Source organism: Sprattus sprattus (assembly GCF_963457725.1).
Source record: "Sprattus sprattus genome assembly, chromosome: 13".
Lineage (NCBI taxonomy): Eukaryota > Metazoa > Chordata > Actinopteri > Clupeiformes > Clupeidae > Sprattus > Sprattus sprattus.
The window spans coordinates 21,865,175-21,885,795 of record NC_137911.1 but is presented as its reverse complement, the minus strand read 5'-3'; the positions used below and the strand labels follow the sequence as shown (position 1 = coordinate 21,885,795).

At 41.9% G+C, this 20,621-nt stretch overlaps 1 protein-coding gene across 1 annotated transcript; it reads right to left on the bottom strand.

Annotated features, from left to right (window-relative positions):
* Positions 1-220: 220 nt before the first annotated feature.
* Positions 221-11,661, bottom strand: kcnk10b (potassium channel, subfamily K, member 10b; the record flags this gene model as incomplete). Its single annotated transcript, XM_080850495.1, has 7 exons — positions 221-997; positions 1,310-1,452; positions 1,926-2,118; positions 2,639-2,799; positions 3,644-3,761; positions 8,611-9,020; positions 11,607-11,661. 7 exons carry the CDS (start codon positions 11,659-11,661, stop codon positions 221-223), a joined length of 1,857 nt encoding a protein of 618 aa, XP_080706621.1.
* Positions 11,662-20,621: the final 8,960 nt, after the last annotated feature.

Genomic DNA, 20,621 nt, shown 5'->3' with positions numbered 1-20,621 from the left:
GAGAGTAAGAAAGTTTTCGCTGCAAAGTGTCTGGTGACCTTTTCAATTGTGCAGCAATTGAAACAGAGAGATGTGGGTGCGACTGACCTAATTCACAGTTCACAGTTGTCCAGTCAATGTACGTCCAAAGTAATGCTGTACAAAACAGAAAGGCACATTTTGAGACATGTTGGATCTCCACTGCCGGAAACCCCTTCACAGTTTCATCTCTCAGACATGCCTATGGCTGATGTTCTTTCCCCTCCAGTATTTTGTCCAGCTCCCTCTCTTTGGCCTGAGAAGGCACAAAACCGTTCTGCACCTTAGGCCCGTCGTCATACAGGGGAAGGTCATTCAGGCTTGTGTTGCCCTCCATCTCTGCTGTCTCCTCCTCCGCCACTCCCTCATCGGCCTCCACCTCCACCTCATCAGCCTCCACCTCCACTTCCTCGGCCGCTACCTCCATCTCCTCTGCCTCCACCTCCATCCTATCTGCTTCCACCTCTGCCAGCATCTCCTCCTCCTGTTCATCCACTTCATTCTCCCCCAGCGTGGTGCTGCTGGTGCTGAGCCTCTCGCAGGCGCGCCGCACCTCCTCCGGTATGTTGCAGCTCCGCAGCTCACGGTTCCTGCCGCGCTTTGCCAGCTTGGTGAGCGAGCCGAAGCGGTTGAAGAGGTTGTCCTCGGACGAGGCCTGCGGGGCGCCGGATGCCACGTGGTACACGCCCGCTGCCTTCAGCCCCTGCAGGCTGTTGAGCTTGGAGTCGATGCTCTCCTGCGAGGCTGTGTTGAAGCCACCTGTTCCCAGGCTGGAGAAGACGGCACGCTTTTCGGGCGAAAGCATGTCCAGCGAGAGGGCGCGCTGGTCCAAGCCCAAGCGCCGGCGTTCCATGCTGCGGATGGTGGCGGCGCGCTGCAGCTTGTCGTGGACCTCCACACTCAGGCGCCGGCGCGTCTCGCGGAACTCCGCCCGCACGTTGGCCTTCCACTCGGCAGCATGGGCCTTGAACTCCCCAACCTGATTGAGACAGGGGGATGTAACAATAACCCAACCGTGTCTGTAAATCTTACGAGCCATTATTAAAACGCACTTTCACTGGCTCTGACTTTCTCTGCCAAACTTAATATGTCATACAATCTATCTCTTTACCCTGTTTATTTAAAGCTAAACACAGACCGCAGACCTCCCACAGAGCTCTGAGTTATGACTTCCATGCCTGCTTAAGGTTTACGCATGAGACATTGACAGACAAGACATAGGTCAGCGGGACCTTTCCCCAGTGGCATAATGTAATTACAAAGTAATGTAATCATAGTTTGAAAGCCGCACCTCTTCCTTTGTCTTCTTGGAAAGAACTCGCAGCCAGTCTCCAATCATGCTCAGCACTGCTGCGAAGTAGGCCAGCCCCACTAAGATCCAAAACCACACCAGTGGCTTGTACCACTGCCCATACCGGATGTCGCGGTCACCACCTGCAGACAAATGATTTAATGATCAGGGAGGAATTCAGCTGGGAATGAGGACAGCTCCTTTAAGATGGCGGTGCTAAAAATAGGCACGCTCCTGAACGCTCCTCTCTATCTGCTGATTGCCTGAGACAGTGGAATAAAAAAATCAATACCATTTAGCATTAATGGTAAACTGGCTCTGCTCTGAATTAATGTGGACTCCACACACAAATCTAATTTGAGCTAATCTCGTTTCTCACTGCCTGCATTGTCTGTTGGTTGGAGAAGCACATGAAGCACACCTTTCACAGAAAATAATACTGAAAACGGTTTTGTGATTAGCTAAAAGTAGAAAAACAATATAACTGGTTAAGAATAAACATTCCCCTAGGTAACTATCTACAATCACCAACAGTTACAGTATGAGGACAACTGAGCAAGAGCAGGCATTGTATCATTAATATGATAGAAAAGATGGTTGGAGTATCAGCATTTACCTGCCACATAATCCCCTATCCCGACAGTCGTGAGGGTGATGACCACAAAGTAAATGGATTCCAGTGCAGTCCAGCACTCAATGTTTTTGAAGATGACAGCCGGGAGAGTGACGAAGACTAAGCAACCCGCCAGGATGAAGAGTATGGTGGAGGTCACTCTGATCTTTGTCTGGCTGATGTGCCTGTGTCTCTGCTGCAGAGTCAACAACATGCATGTATTGGCTTAATAATAAAAACATAAATAAATGAATGAATACATAAATAAATAATCTATTATAATTTGTATGGACAGAATATTATGACAATAATTTCAGGAATAAGATTGATTTTACTTGTATTACTCTCATGACTATTGCAATGAAATGATTCAATAAGGTCTTATTCTGTTCATCACGTTCAAAGAACACACTGAAACATGAGATTACATGGTCTCAGCACTTAACATGGAAATCAAAGACAACCACAATTACTAACTCACATCAAATTAACAAGTTGAAGCTGTGATCTACAGCTAACAAGCAGAGCATATCAAGGGCACCTTGCTCTTCACTTTCAGTGAGCCCATTACAGACCAAAAGCTTTCACTAGTAGAAGTGAATCTCTACCGGCTAACAAACACACAACATTGATGAGTAATCACAAACATTTTGATGCGATGACATAAAACACTTTCAATAATAATATGTTGGTGTAGGTCAGTTTCTTAAGCTTACCCTAAACATTCTTTCCACCCTCAAGATGCATTTCACAAAAATTGTTCCAAGCTGATCACCAATTCCAGCGAGGAGAAACCCAAAGAGGGGGATGCCGAATATGGCATAGCAGATGCAGAAGATCTTGCCACCTTCAGTGCTGGGTGCGATGTTTCCATAGCCTGTGGTAATGTACAAGGCGTAGGTGAGAAGATTACAGCCACATTTCTCTGTATAGAGCTGCACCATACACATTCTATAATCACACCAAGTCAGACAGCAACTTCGCAAAATAAAAAAAAATCAATTTAAAGTCAAGCAGAAATCTATACATGTGCAAGTTGTGTATGCAAATGCAGCAGGGATTGATTTGATCTATAATAATGGTTTATTCAGATTACATGAAGGACAGAGAGAGCAGGCAAATCGGTCCCATACATCACTTTTCCCTCAGTGTATTATACTATACATGACACACATACAAATTAAGTGCATTTTTGCTGATCCATCAGTCTAAAAGCCACATTTGTAATGAGCGTAGTAAATATACTCTCCAGACGACACATCATGGCTTTCTCCTCCCTCAGAACTGTTTCAGTTGAGTTGTGAGTCATGCCAACATAATATGTAAGGGTAGGTGTAGCAGATTTTAAAATGGCGAAAAACAAGTCGCAGTCAGTCTTCTTTTACATATTACAACAGTCGGAGACAGCAGTTTCCTTATCGCAGGGCTGTTTGCTGCATGATTTGCCAACCAGGGCAGTCCTATTCTTCCTTCAGAGTTCAGTCCCACGAGAGCAGTCTCCTTCTTTCCATTTGCCCTGGCAGATGGAGCCATTTAACTGTATACAGCAAGAGTATGGCAGTGTCTTGCTTTCAATCTTTAGAGAGACTGAGAGGACGTGCATTCTCTCGGTCAGGTAAACACATTGTAAAAGGGTAGATCAACACTATTGATTATCGTTGTGGGTGCATCCTGCAAACAAAGTCAGTGACTAAAGGCCGTGGAGATCTAGGAAAGGTTACCTATTGTTGTGATCACGGTCCCCGCAAAGAAGAAGGAGCTGCCCAGGTCCCAATGACTGGAGTTGTGGGATGTGTCTCCGATTGGACTCACCCCGGCACTAACTGCTTCTATGGCATGCTGGAGGGAGAGAGGGAGAGAGGGAGAAAGGGATAGAGTGAGAGAGGAATAGGGAGGAGTAGAAGAGACAAGGGTCAGATGAAAGACCAAACCAAAAAAATCTTCCTAAGATTGAGACAACGAAAGGTTGGGCTTTAGGTGAAATTCACTGCCTTCACTTCATCAAGTATGTGCATGCCATTATTCATGGCTGCCTGCACAGATAAAAGAAACATGTTGTTGGACATGAAGGACAGAGAGTGAATGAGACAGAGCAAGAGAGGTTATAAAAAAGAGGAAAAGCAGGCCGTTGGTTGCCTGCCTCTGAATACATAAATAAATAAACACTATATGAATAAATAAACATATTAGCCGTCTGTGGTGGTATGGGTGGCATGATGACAGGGTCAAGGGTCAAGCCTAGTCTAGTGAGGGAGCTTCTTACTGACATTACTCTGAGGATTTTTCTACGCATTACGGATGGCTCACTTTAATGCTGAAAATATCGGAAGTTCTAAACTCTGAGTGAAGTCACAATTCATTATAGAAATTACCAGCAAACACAAATGGTTTAAATTTAGTTGTGCACATGCTTAACCTTCAAGTCCCGGAATGAGACATGCGACCTCTATTAGAACGTGTGAATTGTTATTGAATACTACACTATACTATAAATGATATAGTATAATTGAATACTATATAATATAGTATAGATACTATGCATTTAGTATGCTGTTTAGTTGTAGTATTCTGCTATAGGCTACACAGCAGCAACTTTAGACATCATACTACTATGTGTCAACCCTACCTTTCAAAAAGCACGTTTTCCATATTTTATTTTTAGCTCAAAGCCTCCCACTCTCAGCTATCAGATGTAGAAGCTGCACCCTGAAGGCCTGTACATTTTCACAGTTACTGCAGATTCCCAGCATAACAGTGAAATCTACACCTACACCTCACAGCAGAGAAGTGTGTCAAATCCAACAGCTGCACAACACAAATTCCCCATTTTAGTTTAAGTAACGTTAGGTAATAAAACATATGATTTGCTTTATTTACTTACATACTAAGCTGACAGCATTGCAAGACTAAGTCCAGGATATGGTGAAGGAGAAATGAGTGATGATTTGTGGTTAGATTGTAACAAACATGAATCAGCTATGAATGTTGCACCTACAGCCACTGAAAATGACACTGAACCCGCCCAGTTTCCCTAACTCTGTAGATATAGATTTGGCAGAATTTGAGCAGTTCAAATGTAATGTCTTTACCAAGGTATTTCAGTGAGCAAAACACAACGCTTATCTCCCTTTTAATTCCTCTCATCTGAGAGCACAAACTGACTATGCTGTCAAGCGCCCCCTGCCTGACTTATAAAATATAAAGCAGTCACACTCAGTGGGGTGGAGGGGCACCGCATAATAAAGTAGTGGAGCATCTGCTCACACTGATTACCATGTCCTCCCACAGCGTCCGCCTGATCCTACAGCACTGTTCGTTTTTCCACAAGCCAACAGAGATGCTAAATCAATTAGATGTACAAATTTATAAACACAAAACTGTTCAAAGCACAAACATCAGTACAAAAAAAAAGGTGACAAGGAGAAAACTGCTAGCAGCCCTTTCTCTCTCTATATTGCTATTAACAAAAAAGGTGGTTCCACTTGGCTGTCTCAAATATCCCTGTTTTTTTCCCCCCAGAGATGCTGCATATTTCTGCACATTGCTCAATTGTGTGTCAACAACACTGATGGCAGCGTCGCTGCTTGCGCGGGGTGACAGGGAGGTCCTCGGCAGGTGCTGCTCCACCCCTCCTCCTCTACCTCCTGCTGCTGCTCTCCGTCATGCTGTCCCCGCACGTGGGTCAGGTGCAGTGGTGACGGCTGTACCTGTGCCTCACCTTGACAGTTTACATCAGCACACAGCAGCATGGAGAGAGCTCGTGTTTACCAAAGAGACTACAGCTTGACTCTTTCGCACGAGAAAACACTCCCGCAAATTAGATGTTGCTGTTGACATGGTTTCAACACCTCTCGTGAATTAATTGTTGCTGTTGACACTGTTTCCCTGCTACATCTTCACAGGTTATTTGCTACTTTGGTAAAGAACTACGGTTCTTGGAAGTATGCTTTTAGTTCCACTGCTATTAACAAGCGTATGGACATATTTATCTGTAGACTGAACAGACCTGCATTGATTAATTCCTTGTCCAGTCCATATAGTGTGTTACACATGACAGCAGTTATTGAGTTGAGTCAGCGTATCACAAGGGAACAATTTATAGCCAAGATGAAGCAGGTGTGTATTGAATTAATAGACTGAAGCCTTTAGCCAACTGGCAATGACCTATTGTTCACCTTGTCAGTTCAGTACACTAATATGAAACCTAGGGTTTGAATGTGTAAGAAAAAAAGATACATTTCGCTGTAGTGAAATGAAGCAGTTTCCAAGAGCAACCTAAAAGGCACATGTGTGGGGCTTTCAGGAGGTTTTGACAAAAGAAACTGGACTTGGAGTTAACTTATAGTTTGGCCTACTCAAAGCGCTCATCCTTCATGTAGGCAAGGGCTGTCCCCCGAAAAATGGATTTCACTTTACTTCCCACATCGAATTGACATGTTTTTCGATTAGTGAATAAAACAGTGTTGTGACTTACTCATGCCTAACATCGATATTGAGTTGCAAGTGCTATATTAATAGAACAACAAGCTCCTCTAGTGGCAATTCCCCACTATCAGAGTTCACTGTACACACCGATTGATTATCATCAACCTGAAGGCCCGAGAGGAACATTTAAAAAAACAACAGACTATGATTGAATTAGCGCAGTCCACACTGAGTCACCCTGGCTGTCAGAGCCATGCATGCGGAGCCAACGGCTTGCTGTGTTCTCAGCGGGCTGGCACAGCCCTGGTGTCACCCACACTCCGCAGCCATTAAAACCGCCGCCTCCGATAGGACAGCCCCTAAAAAACAGTCTGTTGTGCCAGGCGTGAGTTCAGCTGGCCCCCTGCCCAGTGCTGAGAGATACCAACATGACAGCGTGACAAAGCTGTAATGCACTGAATATGGGACCTGTTGGAGAGGGTCTTATATCAGTCATTGATATGCAGAGTCGAGGGGAGCTCTCAAAACGAGGGAAGCTTTTCAGATCTCAGCAGAACAATGTGTTTCATAGACTGTATGGCCAACCTCAATCCTTTACCCAGAGTCTATCTTGAGGCGGAGGCATGTTTGCAGCCAGCGGAACATCCAATGAATAATTGATTCCTCACGGAACCCTAAAGCACATCATGCAGGATTTACATCAACACCCCTCCCAGGGACGTAGAAGCCATTGATTTCCTCAAAAACCTCCAGTTTGTGCTGCTGACGTAATGAGGGCAACTAGGATTTGTCTGCAGACCAGAGGGAGAGAAGGACAAGTGCTGGGTAGGCATTATTTTCCACCACATTTGTATTACACACATAACCAAATGACAACTGAAGCAAACCAGTTACAAGTTCCCTCAGGACGCCATATTGCATTTACTTGAGCTGACAGGCTGAGGAATACGTTTGGACAGCTCCAGGTTATGCATATGGCATACAATTTCATCCAAAAACACTATATGCTGTTGGCCCTAGACACCCTTATCTTGCCATGAGTAGGATTTGAAGATGACAGAGGGTCGCTGAAAGGGTGTGCAGCGGAACCGACCATGTCCATCTGGTTCCGGAGCTTAATGGATCCCTGGGCTCTCATTGGCAGAAGTGCCTATCATCAGCAGCCCTTATAAAAATAACTTTTCTGAGAGGCAAAGCTTTCTGACACTGAAGGATGTTAAAGGGGCCCATCATTTTCTGTTTTGATTATGAATCAGCATTATGAAACCATTACCCTCAGCTCTTACACGACTTTAAAAGAGGGCACATTAGGACCAAAAAGGCGGTGAAGGATTAATACTTAAACGTAAACACAGGGGACTTTAAATGTGTCTACTGGGAGTATTGAACATGGTTTCTCCTTCTTAATTTCTTCAGCAGGTTTTTCAGCAGTTTATGTAAAAAAGGACTCTCTTCACCATGTCAGTCATGTCCTCGCCTCATTGTTTGGAGTGTGTGGTTGTGGTGTGTGCCAGAAAGGAAATCAATACAAGACTCGAATTATTTACACAATATTTGCTCCTCTCTGATAGATTCAGCGAAACAGTAGCTTGTTCCCAGAGAGACCACTGCTTTTGGTACTGGACTCAGACAATAAAACACAACTGGTTGGTGTTTACATTTGGGAAGTGTCATTGTGTCTCACAAGTTATTAGTGACACCTCTATGCCTGCAGCACTCTCCGATGGAGCGGTTTGTGAGTTGACACCTGACATTTCCAGATCAGCTAGAGCTCACAGTCTCTCGCAGGAGGCTGACAGCAGGATGTCCCTTCTAATGGACAGCTTACAGACAGGGGGTCACTCACTGATAGTGCATGACTCAGAGCCACAGCTGGACCAGTCTTAATTAGCTACTCAGATGGCTGAAAGTGTAAAAGCCTACTAGTTGGCCTTTCAGTTTACATTGTCATCATTGTATGATAGTCTGAGCTGTAAAAGTTGATTGATAAGAATGTATATGATGAGGTGCAGTGATGCGGTGAAGGTGAAGGTGAACTGATATAGTCAATGACCACAAATATTTTTAAAAAGATAGCAAAGAAAGGAAACATCCTTGGGCTGTAGTGAAATATTGTCCAACCTTTAGAGCTCCACAACTAACCTGTGCAAATAACAGGCAGGCTACACGTTCTTTAATTACGTTAACCTGTCTCTCAAGTTAAAATGTTAGTAAAATATTTGTCATGTGTTACCTCAGCAGTGTCACCTTACACTGTGCCTACCTTGATCAGGTCCTCCAGCTCGGCTGGCGAGACACATGCATGATTCTGCAGGAACATGGCCTTCTTCAGCGTGATGGTGTCCTTCTGGTTGGTCTCAAAGGGCCTCTCTAGAGCCTGGAACACTAGGCCTCCACCGATGAGGTAGAACACCACCACCACGAACACAGCCACAACCGTCTTCCACTTCATCACTGAATGCAGGGCTGAGATGTCCATACTGGCGTCCAGACTGGCCACGACGCTGGCGGAGCGCGAGGAGATGGAGAGCCTGGGCAGGGGGCAATGCCCGTTAAACTTGACCTCACAGCCCATGGGGTTCTGCATGGCTGATACGCTGGCATGGACCAGGGAGGATTGGACCACGGCAGCATCCTCCTTCTTTGGAGGCACCATATTAGTCTGGACCGCCACTGTAAGGAAAATAATGATCAGAAGGGTTTCTTAGTTTGCTACAAAATATGAAGACTGGGCAAGGTAGCTTCAGTTTGGCGTATCATTACAGGAAAAAGATAACAGAAAGAGCAAAGGTGCAAAGAGGGGGGAGAGAGAGAGAGAGAGAAATAGAGAGAGTGAGAGAGAGAGAGAGAGAGAGAGAGAGAAAGGGAGAGAGAGCGAGAAAGAGGCAATCAAAATGCAGTAGGCATGTCTGCCTGGCTATAACCGCAGGCAACAACTGAATGGATATTGTAATTAGCAGGCACTAAGAAAATAACTGCAATGTAACCTCTGAAAGCACATTACAGCAGAAGAGCAGTACTCTCACATGAGCAGAGAGAGAAGGTGACTTTATTCTTTGAAATGATAAAAGCCAATACAGCCCTGTTTCTATGGTGGCCCTGAAGTGTTTGCCAGTGGCCATTTCCTGAGCCACGTCCGTTAAAGTAGTACATTCAATTACCCCAAAGAGGGCATTATTCATGTGTGGAAAAGCTTTGGAAGCATTTGAGAAGGAACATTTTTCATATAACATCTACTTTTAAAATTCCAATTGAGAAATAAGCACACTCACAACAGCACATGATGACTCTTCAATGTCAGCTATAATTTGAATTACCTTGGTTTAAATTATGACACTGGTAAGAATTATTCATCATTTATTTACTTATATTCACTTATAACAGTTTTTATCTGTAAGTACATGTTGTGTTCACATGCACTCCAATACCAATATCTTTCACCTTTTAAAAATGTATTCATTAATTCATACTAATTACTACCTTAACATGAAGTCTAAATATTGAAGTTGGCATTACCTCTTTTTTATGTTATATATATTAATTACTTAAACATATATATGATGTATGTGTGTGTGTGTGTGTGTATATATATTTATATATATACAAACACACACATCATATATATGTTTGTGATATAGTACTAAATATATAACATAAAAATAGGTGAGGCCGACAGCGGCCATGTTGATATTCTGTTCTATATTTCTTGGCAGATTTCTTACACCTTGTTAGGGCAATACTTAAATGAATGCAGAAAATCTACGAATAGATCTTTTAGTATTCCTACCCACCCCTCTTTCCATGAGGTTTCATAAGAGGATCATTGATTTTCTAATGGGTTGGATAATAAAATTTACAGTGTAGTGCAGGCCAGCCCTGGGTCACGGGCAGAGTCAAGGATGTATCCATACTCAGAATTTCTAACGCACACTATTATTGCCCACGCCTACACATCCACCCCTGCACGAGGAAACCAACCCCTGCCTTTGTGGGGGACTAGGGGGTGGAGCCACAGCCCTAAAATGATGTAATTCCCTTTCTCTCCTATGCATGACAGGTTTAAAGGGAGGTTCTGTCTGGCCTACTGGCTTTGTAAACATCTTCAAATGTCCTGTACTGTCTTTCAGACCCCCTGAGATGAGACACCATATAGGTCTGTAGAATGTCTCTCACATGTGGTTGATTATTTCTAGTCATATACCATGAAAAAAAGATGTATCAAGCCATGGCAAGCTGTGTTGCAAATTAAGTAAGTTGTATAGTGGTCCTTAACAGTTGTGAGGTTCAATGGATCAGACAAAGAGGCAGGACAAAAACTGATGGGTCTGTATGTCCTGCACTAATCACTAATACTCCACCCGTTTCATGACTCACGGACGTCCGGGAAACCAAGCTGCTGCCCACCAATTTCCAGGAAGACATAAATATACATCACTCACTCACTCACAGGGCTAGGAGCACCAAAAGGTTTCGTCAATGATAAAATGATGATTTTGTCGATCTACTTTCATGGGAGGCAATTTAACCTCATAACTGAGTTTAACCTCACAACTTCTTGTGAGCATAGGAATAGGTTTGAGTAAGAGTAAGAGTATAACAATGGTCCAACTTGTCATGTTAATTTCTGTGACACACATTACCCTCATCACTTTCCAAGATCAGTAAATAAAGCTAAATAATTGGAATGATTAGAGATTGGGAAGGGCAATTGGTGGATCTGCTGATTGTGACAGTGATGATGGTGCTAGTGGTGGTGATGATGATGATGATAATGGGAACCAATTTAGCAAAATCTTGGAGAATTCTCAAGTGCCTAAATAATCTCAAAATTGATAGAACGATATGGCGAAGGCTTTTGAAAGCATGGAACGGAATGTTAGGTGTGCTATGACACGCCACCACCTTAACAACCCCGAGTCTGAGCTCCATAACGTGGCCAAGACCCCACACCACTTCCCGGCATCAATCTTTAATTTCATTCTCTGAAGACACGCAATTGCCTGCACATCATTTCACACCCTTTTAAAACCTAATTTCATCGTAATGGCATGTCACAAAATGAAGTCCAACATGAATCCTTTGTAACAGAATATAAAAATGAAGGAAAGGGGATATGATGACGGTAATAGGGTGTGTTGCCAGTTTAACCTGTAAAACCGACTCACTAGTCCCCAGAAAGCAACATAAGTAAATAAAGAGCATGCAATAACTCAAATGCAAGGGTTTTTAAAGATTTCCGCACTAAAACAATGTACAAACCTTGTTCGGGATCCCAGTTTACTTGTTTCCTTGGATTGTCTATTGGAAATTTCATCGTGATTGTTTCAAATAGCAGAGACGATAGACATCTCTCTTTAAGTAACGGGTATTGGCGATAATAAGAACAATCAAATACTTTTCTTATTCAGCAACGCCTTTCAGTCACTTTTTCATTTTGTGACCAATGGTTAAAAATAAAGCCGCGTAAAAGGAGAACCACATTGTCTGTAGGCGCTTGGCTAGGTCCGGGCATAATGGATGCGAGGAGCGCGTTTAGACAAAGTGACGAGAATAAAGCGTGTACATCGTGCTGATCCTCAGTTTAAGTACCACCCGACCCGACCCGACTGTAACATAGTCCACTTCGTCACTTGGCTCCCCCTTTTAAAAGTGCATCCTAGAGAGAGCAGATTTGAGGAACCCACTGTAACAATTGATTCAAGTCATCCCGAGAAGGTCAGACAGACTTCCAACCCCCCACACGGCATCGGTCTTTGTGTAGGGACACTGCTACACAAGACGAATTCTGTGAGCTTGCATTATTAGCCTAAGTATGCAGTTTATATGTAGCATGATGACCAATTCTTGAAAGCAGTTTGAAACAGACGAAACACATAGGCTATTTGTAAACACTTACTGATACAAGGTGTATTCCTCTTCGTAGTTTGGATTCAACACAACCTTCACCCTACATGACAAAGAGGGGGGGATCTCCCGGGTATGCCCCAGTTAACCAACCATTCCAGTGGAATACTGAAATTATGAATGATTTATCTCAAATGGAGACTATTCATTTTCCAGCTTGTCACTTAATAGCTAAAACGATGGCAAAATTGGACATTTAACATTTAATTGGACTGAATACAGAGTAATTATTTCAGGAGTGTGATATATTTAAACAGTTTTCATTTGAATGGGTGAAGAATTCTAATAGTAGTGCATTTTGTATGCGATGGACAAATCGAGTGGACTGGGAAAGAATTGATCAGTTACCCCCTAGAGTCAGTACTTTACATACCCAGAAGCTAATTAACTCCCATTACCAAGTGTCAGGAGCTGTGTGACTGTAACATAACTTAGGTCTGTTCTGACTGCACATGAACTGAGTAACCCAATTGGACACAGTTGAAAAAGGCTTAGTGCAGCATAGCCATATGTGTATTAATATGACTGGCATATATCAGAGGATATCGAGGTAATTGATTTTTCTGTAACAGCGTGTTAGTGTTGAGCAAGTTGCTTTTGTGACTTTTCACGGAAATCACATAGTGAATGCATTCAACATGCTGGACCGGGCAGTGTTCACCCTTTTGACACAACCATTAGAACTGAACTGAATAGTGAACTGAACTGACAAAATATCCTTTGGTGTATGTGTGTGTGTTTGTATTGATATCATTTCCATTCCACGCTAAACAGCTGCTTGCAGCACCTACATGTCTTGCATGTTATGATGGAGTGAGTTTCACACACTGCATGATCACACAAGTCACCCTATAACCTCACTACCATTCCAGGTTTACTGGACAACCGGCACTGCAAACTGAGTACTGCTGTAGGACTGAACATCTGTTAAGGCATCAAGGAGTGAGGTTTATATCAAACTGCACTTTGTTAAATTATTTAAAAAAAAAAAAAAAACAGAACAAAGTTTAAAACAAAACAATGAATAAATCTGCTCCAAGGTTAAAAGGTGTGTCAGGAACATAGCGAATATGCATTCTGAAAAGATTATTATTTTTTTTTTAAATCAAAGCAAGATAATTTGACATTAAGTGGCTGATTTCTGACTCACTGGATGGAAACTGTCTCCCTTGAGGTGTAATGGAATTGGGTTATGGGGAAGTGGAGGAAGTGCATGATGTCACTTTAACCAACAAGCCATACTTGAACCAACCAGTGACAGGCCTTGTTAAAATATTGATGACTTCCCCTGAGCCCCCATGCATGTACTAATGTAACACGGGATACGCATGCCTTTCTGGCCATGTGTCAGGATATTTTCCCGAAATCTGATTTAACCAATGACGAATACATTGCCTATAACTTGAGTTCTAGCTCAATAATGTAATGTTCAGAAAGCGCATTTACTTCTCTCATCATTCTCATCAACAATCTCTCTTTTCCACATTTATTTTTTTAACCCTTCATGTTCGCTGACACCTTGGATCATTACCCAAGCGGCAAATATCATGCTAACAAAAGGATGGGGAAAGAGACAATATATGCAAACTACAAATCATCAGTTAATTCCTAAAAGCTTTAAAGGTGTCCTTATCATCTTTAAGGAATGTTTCAAAGTGAATCTTCTTTCTTTATCTGTTTACATGGTTACTATTGAAAGTTAGATGTTTGACACACAATACAACATATTGGTCCAGACAGAGGCACGTTTTATCTTACATGATGAGGTTGTTAAGATCAATGCTTTACTTTGTGAGGTTCATATCAAATTGAGATGAGATTTGAATAGATGAGGACAATTTACACACAAATGTTTAGGCTGAAACATAACATTATAACAAATGTTATTATAGGCTTTGGTGTTTAAAAAGAGATACGAATCACTTGTTTACCATGTTACAAGTGTCCACAAAACGTTATCTCTATGAATTGATATCGTTGTCAAATTCTGCTGTCTCCATCAAAGCCAATATGACCAGGGGCTTTTCAGCTTTTTAAGACTATTGTCCCCAGCACCTGCTGGATCAGCACCATTAGCACCTGCTTACAGAACACTACGTAATCCGAATACGTATAACGTCATGACGCTAGCCTAGCAACCATCATGGCGACGAGGAAGCCTAAAAGGGATTGACCGGGGCATGTCCCTATAGTCTGGCTAATGTTTGTTCTCTCTAAGTAACCGGGGACGTCTGGTCACCGTACTCTAAGATTAATATGGAAGGGATAAAATAGTATCACAACAAGTATGGGATTTAAAAATAATGCCACCATGGATGCAAAAAAAGGTAACGGTTGATAACACACTCGGTTGATTATTGGTTGGTAGCTATCATAGCTAACTTAACTACAGATAGCTAGCTAATGACCTGGCCTAGCAAGCTAAATTGTCTTAGTATTCATAGCTAGTAGCCTATAGTTGGCTGTTGTACATATTTCCAACTTCGTTGACTTGGTTATCTATTTAATCGCCGTGAATTAAGTGGCTTGTTGCCAAGCTAACATCGAATAATACATTGAACCTTAATTTAATGACAAGTTAGAGCAACATAACGCATAAAAGCTACTGAGTGAGATGACTTAGCTATGATACTGTAATCCGAATACGAAGCTAATAAAGTGGTTGCTGTGCAACTCACCCTATGTTGTAATGATGTTGTCGAGAATTAGGCGGTGAGGATCATACTTGCTTCCCATGTTTGGATTTTGCACAGTAGAATTGTCTTTGTAATTGTTGATGTTAACTTAGATAGTAAATAAGGCAGCTATAACGTTACTGACATATTCATAGTTTAGTACATGGTAGTTATCAATAGCTTACTCACTGATGAAGGATAAGCATGTCCTGTGACTTTTGAAGTAGATATTTAACGATTTTTTTTTATTATTATTTGACTTAAGCATACTGTCCTGGAGCATCTGGCAACTTGACAAACCAATGTCTCATTCAAGACCACATGTTCGCACATTACAGAAAAGTGTTCACTGCCAAAGGTAAGGGGTTGTGTAAATGATCTCTCTCTCTGAAACGTGCTCAGTAAATGGTTTAAATGAGTAGCCTACCCTTGAGCTCTCATACTCTTGCTTTGTTGAAAAGTCATATAACATGAAGGCTGAACCTAACTAAAATGGTCAGTGATGAAATAGCATCAACGTAGCAAGAGGCTATGGAACTGAGATATTCAGCTCAATTATTTAACTGGGAAGTCAGTACTATCATGCTTGATTAAGGTTTATTGAGATGAGACATGTTGTCATGAGATATATTCCCAACTCTGTATTTGTTCTTAAAAACACTAGATCAGACAGACCATCAGTATGATTGTGTCATTGATATATTGTGCTTCTTATTTTCAGCTGCTGTGGATACATCGGCACCAAAAAGTTTGCAATGCAGCGTCAAATGTAAGAGTTTTTTTGTGTTTGCATATTAGTGTGCGGCTGTATTTGTTTTTAGAGGAACAGCACACATCAGATTTGTGTCTGTCTGTCTTGACCATTACAGACACTGACCAAAAGCGTCAAGAGCAGTTGAAGAGAGAAGCATCTCAGCGGACATTATCTTCGAGGTCACTGAGGAGCAGACTGGACAACACCAGAGACTCATGCTCATCAAGAGCTGTAAGGGATCTCCCGACTTCCCAGATTCCCATCCAGTACCTCTGCAGTGTTAAAAATGTTACAGGGATCATACATAATGCATTCATGGCACTCACTTATTAAATAAATGCAGATACACATTTTACATCCACATTGTTTTGACATTGCCATTCCGTTCATACGTAGAGTTGTAGTGTTTTTGGTTCGTAGAAAGGCATGGTCTACAGGATGTATGGCATAATAATGTTTTGTTTATCTTCTGTGCGTTTCTACACACACATTACACCAGTGTTTGAATTCCCCTTCTTTTTTTTTTTTAAACTTAATACAGAGCAGGACCTCACTCCAAGCAGAGGAGGATGGCTATCCGCACTTGGGAGGCTCTATGACATCTTCGCCCAGACTCAACACTTCGTTCAATATCAGACAGATTGTATATCCGTCCCAGAGAGCAGCCGCGGCCGGGAGTTCCCACAACGGCTATCACTCCACTTCAGAATTCAGCTTCAGGGACCCCAACCCACAAAGGCAGCAGTCCTTCCGGCCCTGTGGCACCGCCGGCAGCCAAAGTGCGTTCAGAGCCTTCCAGGACCCAGTCCAGAAGACGTACAGTGGAGACCTCATGCGCAAACACTCCAAGCATTTCACGCCCGAAAAGCCCTTCACCCCTCGCACACTGAAGAAGGACAGCAAGTCCTACCTGTCCCAGTACCGCTTCTACACACCCCCGAGGAGGAAACCGGCAGAGGAGAAGACAAGTCCAAGGGTGGGGCAGCAGGAATCAAATCAGGGAGGGTAGGTACAGTGTAAATTAAGCCATCATTCAAAATTATCTAATTCTGCCTTGATGAAGACATACATTTTGTGATTGTTGTGTTTAAGACGCAAATATAGTATATTGTTTTCTTTGCTTATATTATAAATAAGGGTCATCTTAACGTTCAAAGTCTCTGCACATGCCAGAAGATCTTGTACTAAAGAGAGAAAAAAAAATACCATTTTACCAACCAGGCCAAGAATGTGTGTGTGTGTATCTGTGTCTCTACCTACCTGTCAACATTCTGGTCTCAAACTCCTCTTTATTTTATTTGTATTCTTTCTCAGCTCTCGAGCCAGAGAAAACTCGGCTGCGGAATGGGATCTGCCACAGGCAAGTGGGATGAATTTTATAGTGCAACAGGATAATGATTCATTAAAAGCTTGTGGTTTAATTTGGAGTTCTAGTAATCACATTGATGATTATAAGATTAATGACTTCACTGTTGTTATGGTAAATGCCTGGATTAGAGAAGATTTAAAGACAGCATGCACAAATTATTTAGTTTACTTCCGTGTTGGTGATTGGAATTGGCAGGATTTAAAATGCTGTCAATTAGGATTGAAGCCAAATTATGTCATTGGATGGTATAATTGTATACTCTCAGCTTTGATTGTAAAAAACAAAATAGTATGTAATACATTATAACTGTGAAGAGACAGGAAAAATAATACTTTGTTTTACTTTTCTTTAGACATTTGACCTTGAGTCTGAACTACTTGATGAAGAGACCAGTCCATATGAGAAACACAGTAAAGTGAACAGGACGACAGGCAGCGGCTTCCTTTCTTTATCTAGGTATGAAGAGACCAGTCAATATGGGAGACACAGTAAAGTGAACAGGACGACAGGCAGCGGTTTCCTTTCTTTATCTAGGTATTTGTTTTCAGCTTCCAATATTCTTCAGCTAAATAATGTGCTTTTGTACTGTATGTGTATAAGACTATGTATACTTCAGGGACTTAATTTGACTCCAGCCTCTTATCATTTTCTTACATGGTGACTCAGAATGTCCCCAGATGGGACCAAGTCTCCCATCATGCGGAAGGTGAATGCAGAGTAAGACAATTGCTTGTTTATTCATCCAAAAGATATTTGTTCAACATTGCATTATTGCACAAGTGCCATTTTTGCACAAATGTATAATCTCCATCACTTAAATGTTCCATAGGGAAGAAGAGTTACTCTACCTGGAGTTCATTAGTGATGTGACAAATGAAATCTTGATGTTGGGGCTGTACAGTGACAGGTTTGTTCAGATTTCACTCTGTTGTTTATTCTAATCCAAAATAATAAGCAATTGATTTGTCTGTGTGTGCAGCTGAAAAAGGCGGCTGGCAAAGGCAGAGAGGTTTTGGTGCCAAGCAAACTAGCATGACTAATTTAGGCGCCAAACACACAGGACGGCGCGGTCTCCTTACCAATTATGCTCTGGCAAAGCTAACCTATTAACCATCTGGTTGCTAGGTGATGTTGTCAACATCTTTGTTGTAGCTGTAGGACATCCTACGGAGAATCATCCTCTACTGTCTACACCACTGCTTTTCAGTGTGATCGCACCTTACAGTACTACCCTGGTTTTCACTGGTTGGCTATAAATCCGTGGAGTAATCACAGGAAATCAATAGTGAAGGAGTAACCAAATCATCTGAAGAGTTTGCTAAGATATTAGATAAATGTTGGAGCAGGTGTAATATCAGGACACTGCATTCATCTGGATAGTTGGGGGGGGGGTTGATAGCCAATGTGTTGATTAAACTGAGGACTCAGTCAGGGTAACTTGCCACACATGGACACTGCCAGCCGAAAGAGTACAGTTTTCTCTATTTGTTACCAGTGAATGTAGTATCAATCGTGGGATGGTAATGCTAGTCTAATGTGAACTGCCACAAGACTAGAATTGCATAGAAATCTGTTGGCAGTTGATATAACTCAGCTGTTCTGTAATGTGTGTGTGTGTGTGTGTGTGTGTGTGTGTGTGTGTGTGTATGTATATACAGTACCAGTAAAAAGTTTTCTTAACTTTTATTATTTTCTTCATGGTAGATTAGTAGTACTTAGTACATCATTCCATATGTGTTTGTTCGTAGTTTAAATTTCTTCAGTATTAATCTACAATGTAGAAAATAATAAAAGTAAAGAAAACACTTCTCATAAAATGTAAAGGTGTGTCCAAACTTTTGATTGGTACTGTATATATATATAGTTTTGTATATATCCTCATGACAAATCATATGTGAGATGTCAAACAGGACTTAATGCAAAATGATGCATTTATTTCATGTGTGTTGCAATTTTGCAATGCAATTTTGATCAGAACTTAACACTGACTAACACCTATCAAAATTATGCTCTCGTATTGCAGAGTATTGACAAGGGTATTTCAGCGTCATATTGATACGAACAAGCATCGCCTGGATGAGGTAAACCCACCATTAAGTTTTCAACTGACAATGTAAACATGAACAGTAAGAACAGTTACAAGTCTGACAGTACTCCCTCTTTCTAGGACAAAATGCGCCACCTTCTGGACATTTTGCATCACGACATCCAGAGTCCCTCAAATGCCTCCACTTTTTGTGTGCATTCTGCAAAAGGGCAAAGAAAGAAGGACACATTTCGACAACACTTTTGTCCAGAAGTAACATCAGAGGATACATTAGTTAACAGGCATTCCTCTTCCTCTATGTTTGATAGAGACCTTGAGGGAGTGGGGAAGGTGAACCCTTTATTAGTTTCTACTCCATTGCAAGGCAGCCCAACCAACAACACTTCCTATGGTCTGGATGGAGAAACAGAAGATGGACCATTAAGATTTACCCCAACAAGCTACAGATCACATGTTCCGGATGGGGAGACAGAAGATAGACCATTTAGATTTAACCCAACAAGTTATCTTCAGGATGGGGAGACAGAAGATGGTCCATTACAACGTAGCCCTATGAGCTACAGTTCGCATGGTCTGGATGGGGAGACAGAAGATGGTCCATTGAAATGTAGTCCAACTAGCTATAGTTCACATGTTCAGGATGGGGAGACAGAAGATGGTCCATTGAAATGTAGTCCAACAAGCTATAGTTCAGATGGTCTGGATGGGGAGACAGAAGATGGTCAAGAGAAACAAAACATCAGAGAAGACAATTTGCTACCTGCAACTGAGCACAATCGTCTGACTCCAGAGGAGAATGGTGCTCTTCAATACACTGAGGACAATCATGAACTATCTGCAGAGCTGGAGGAACTTGGATTAAACATGGAGTCTTTGCATGTGTCTCAGACACCTCCCAAGACAAATGAGGATGAACAGGATTTCAGCATATTTAGTGATGATGAGTTTTGACACAGGTATTATGGTGTTGCAGACATTAAGTTGACTAAACGCCGAACTGAACGCACAACCCTTTTTGGAGTGTTTATATACATAGTAGGTTATTTTTCTCACAGTTTTCAGATATTCTCAATACTGGTGTAGCTATGTGAGCCATTACTGCTGACCTTGTATGCACCAGAGTCCAGAGATTGTAGTATGTTTGAAGCCTTTTTTCATGTCGACAGGAAAATAAAATATTTTGTATTTAATGTATTTATCATACCTCTGATTCTGTCTAGTTTTGCGAACAACCACCTAATTCATTTATGTGCTTGCTCTGCGGTATCAGTGTAGTTATGGGAACACGGTGAGGACTACGTGATTAAATGGAAAGTTGCTGGAAAAGTGATTCTCTGTTGACAGCGGACTACACTGCAACTTCTTGTATGTTTACTAGGGGGCAGCGTTGAGTATCTCCTGTGATCGTTCGTTTGTAATAACAATGTAATAGAGCACAGTGATCACTTTTTGAACCAGATAGTTTGGGGCAACTTGACGACAGAAGTAAACAAATGTCTGCCATTTCTTCGTTACATTATTACAA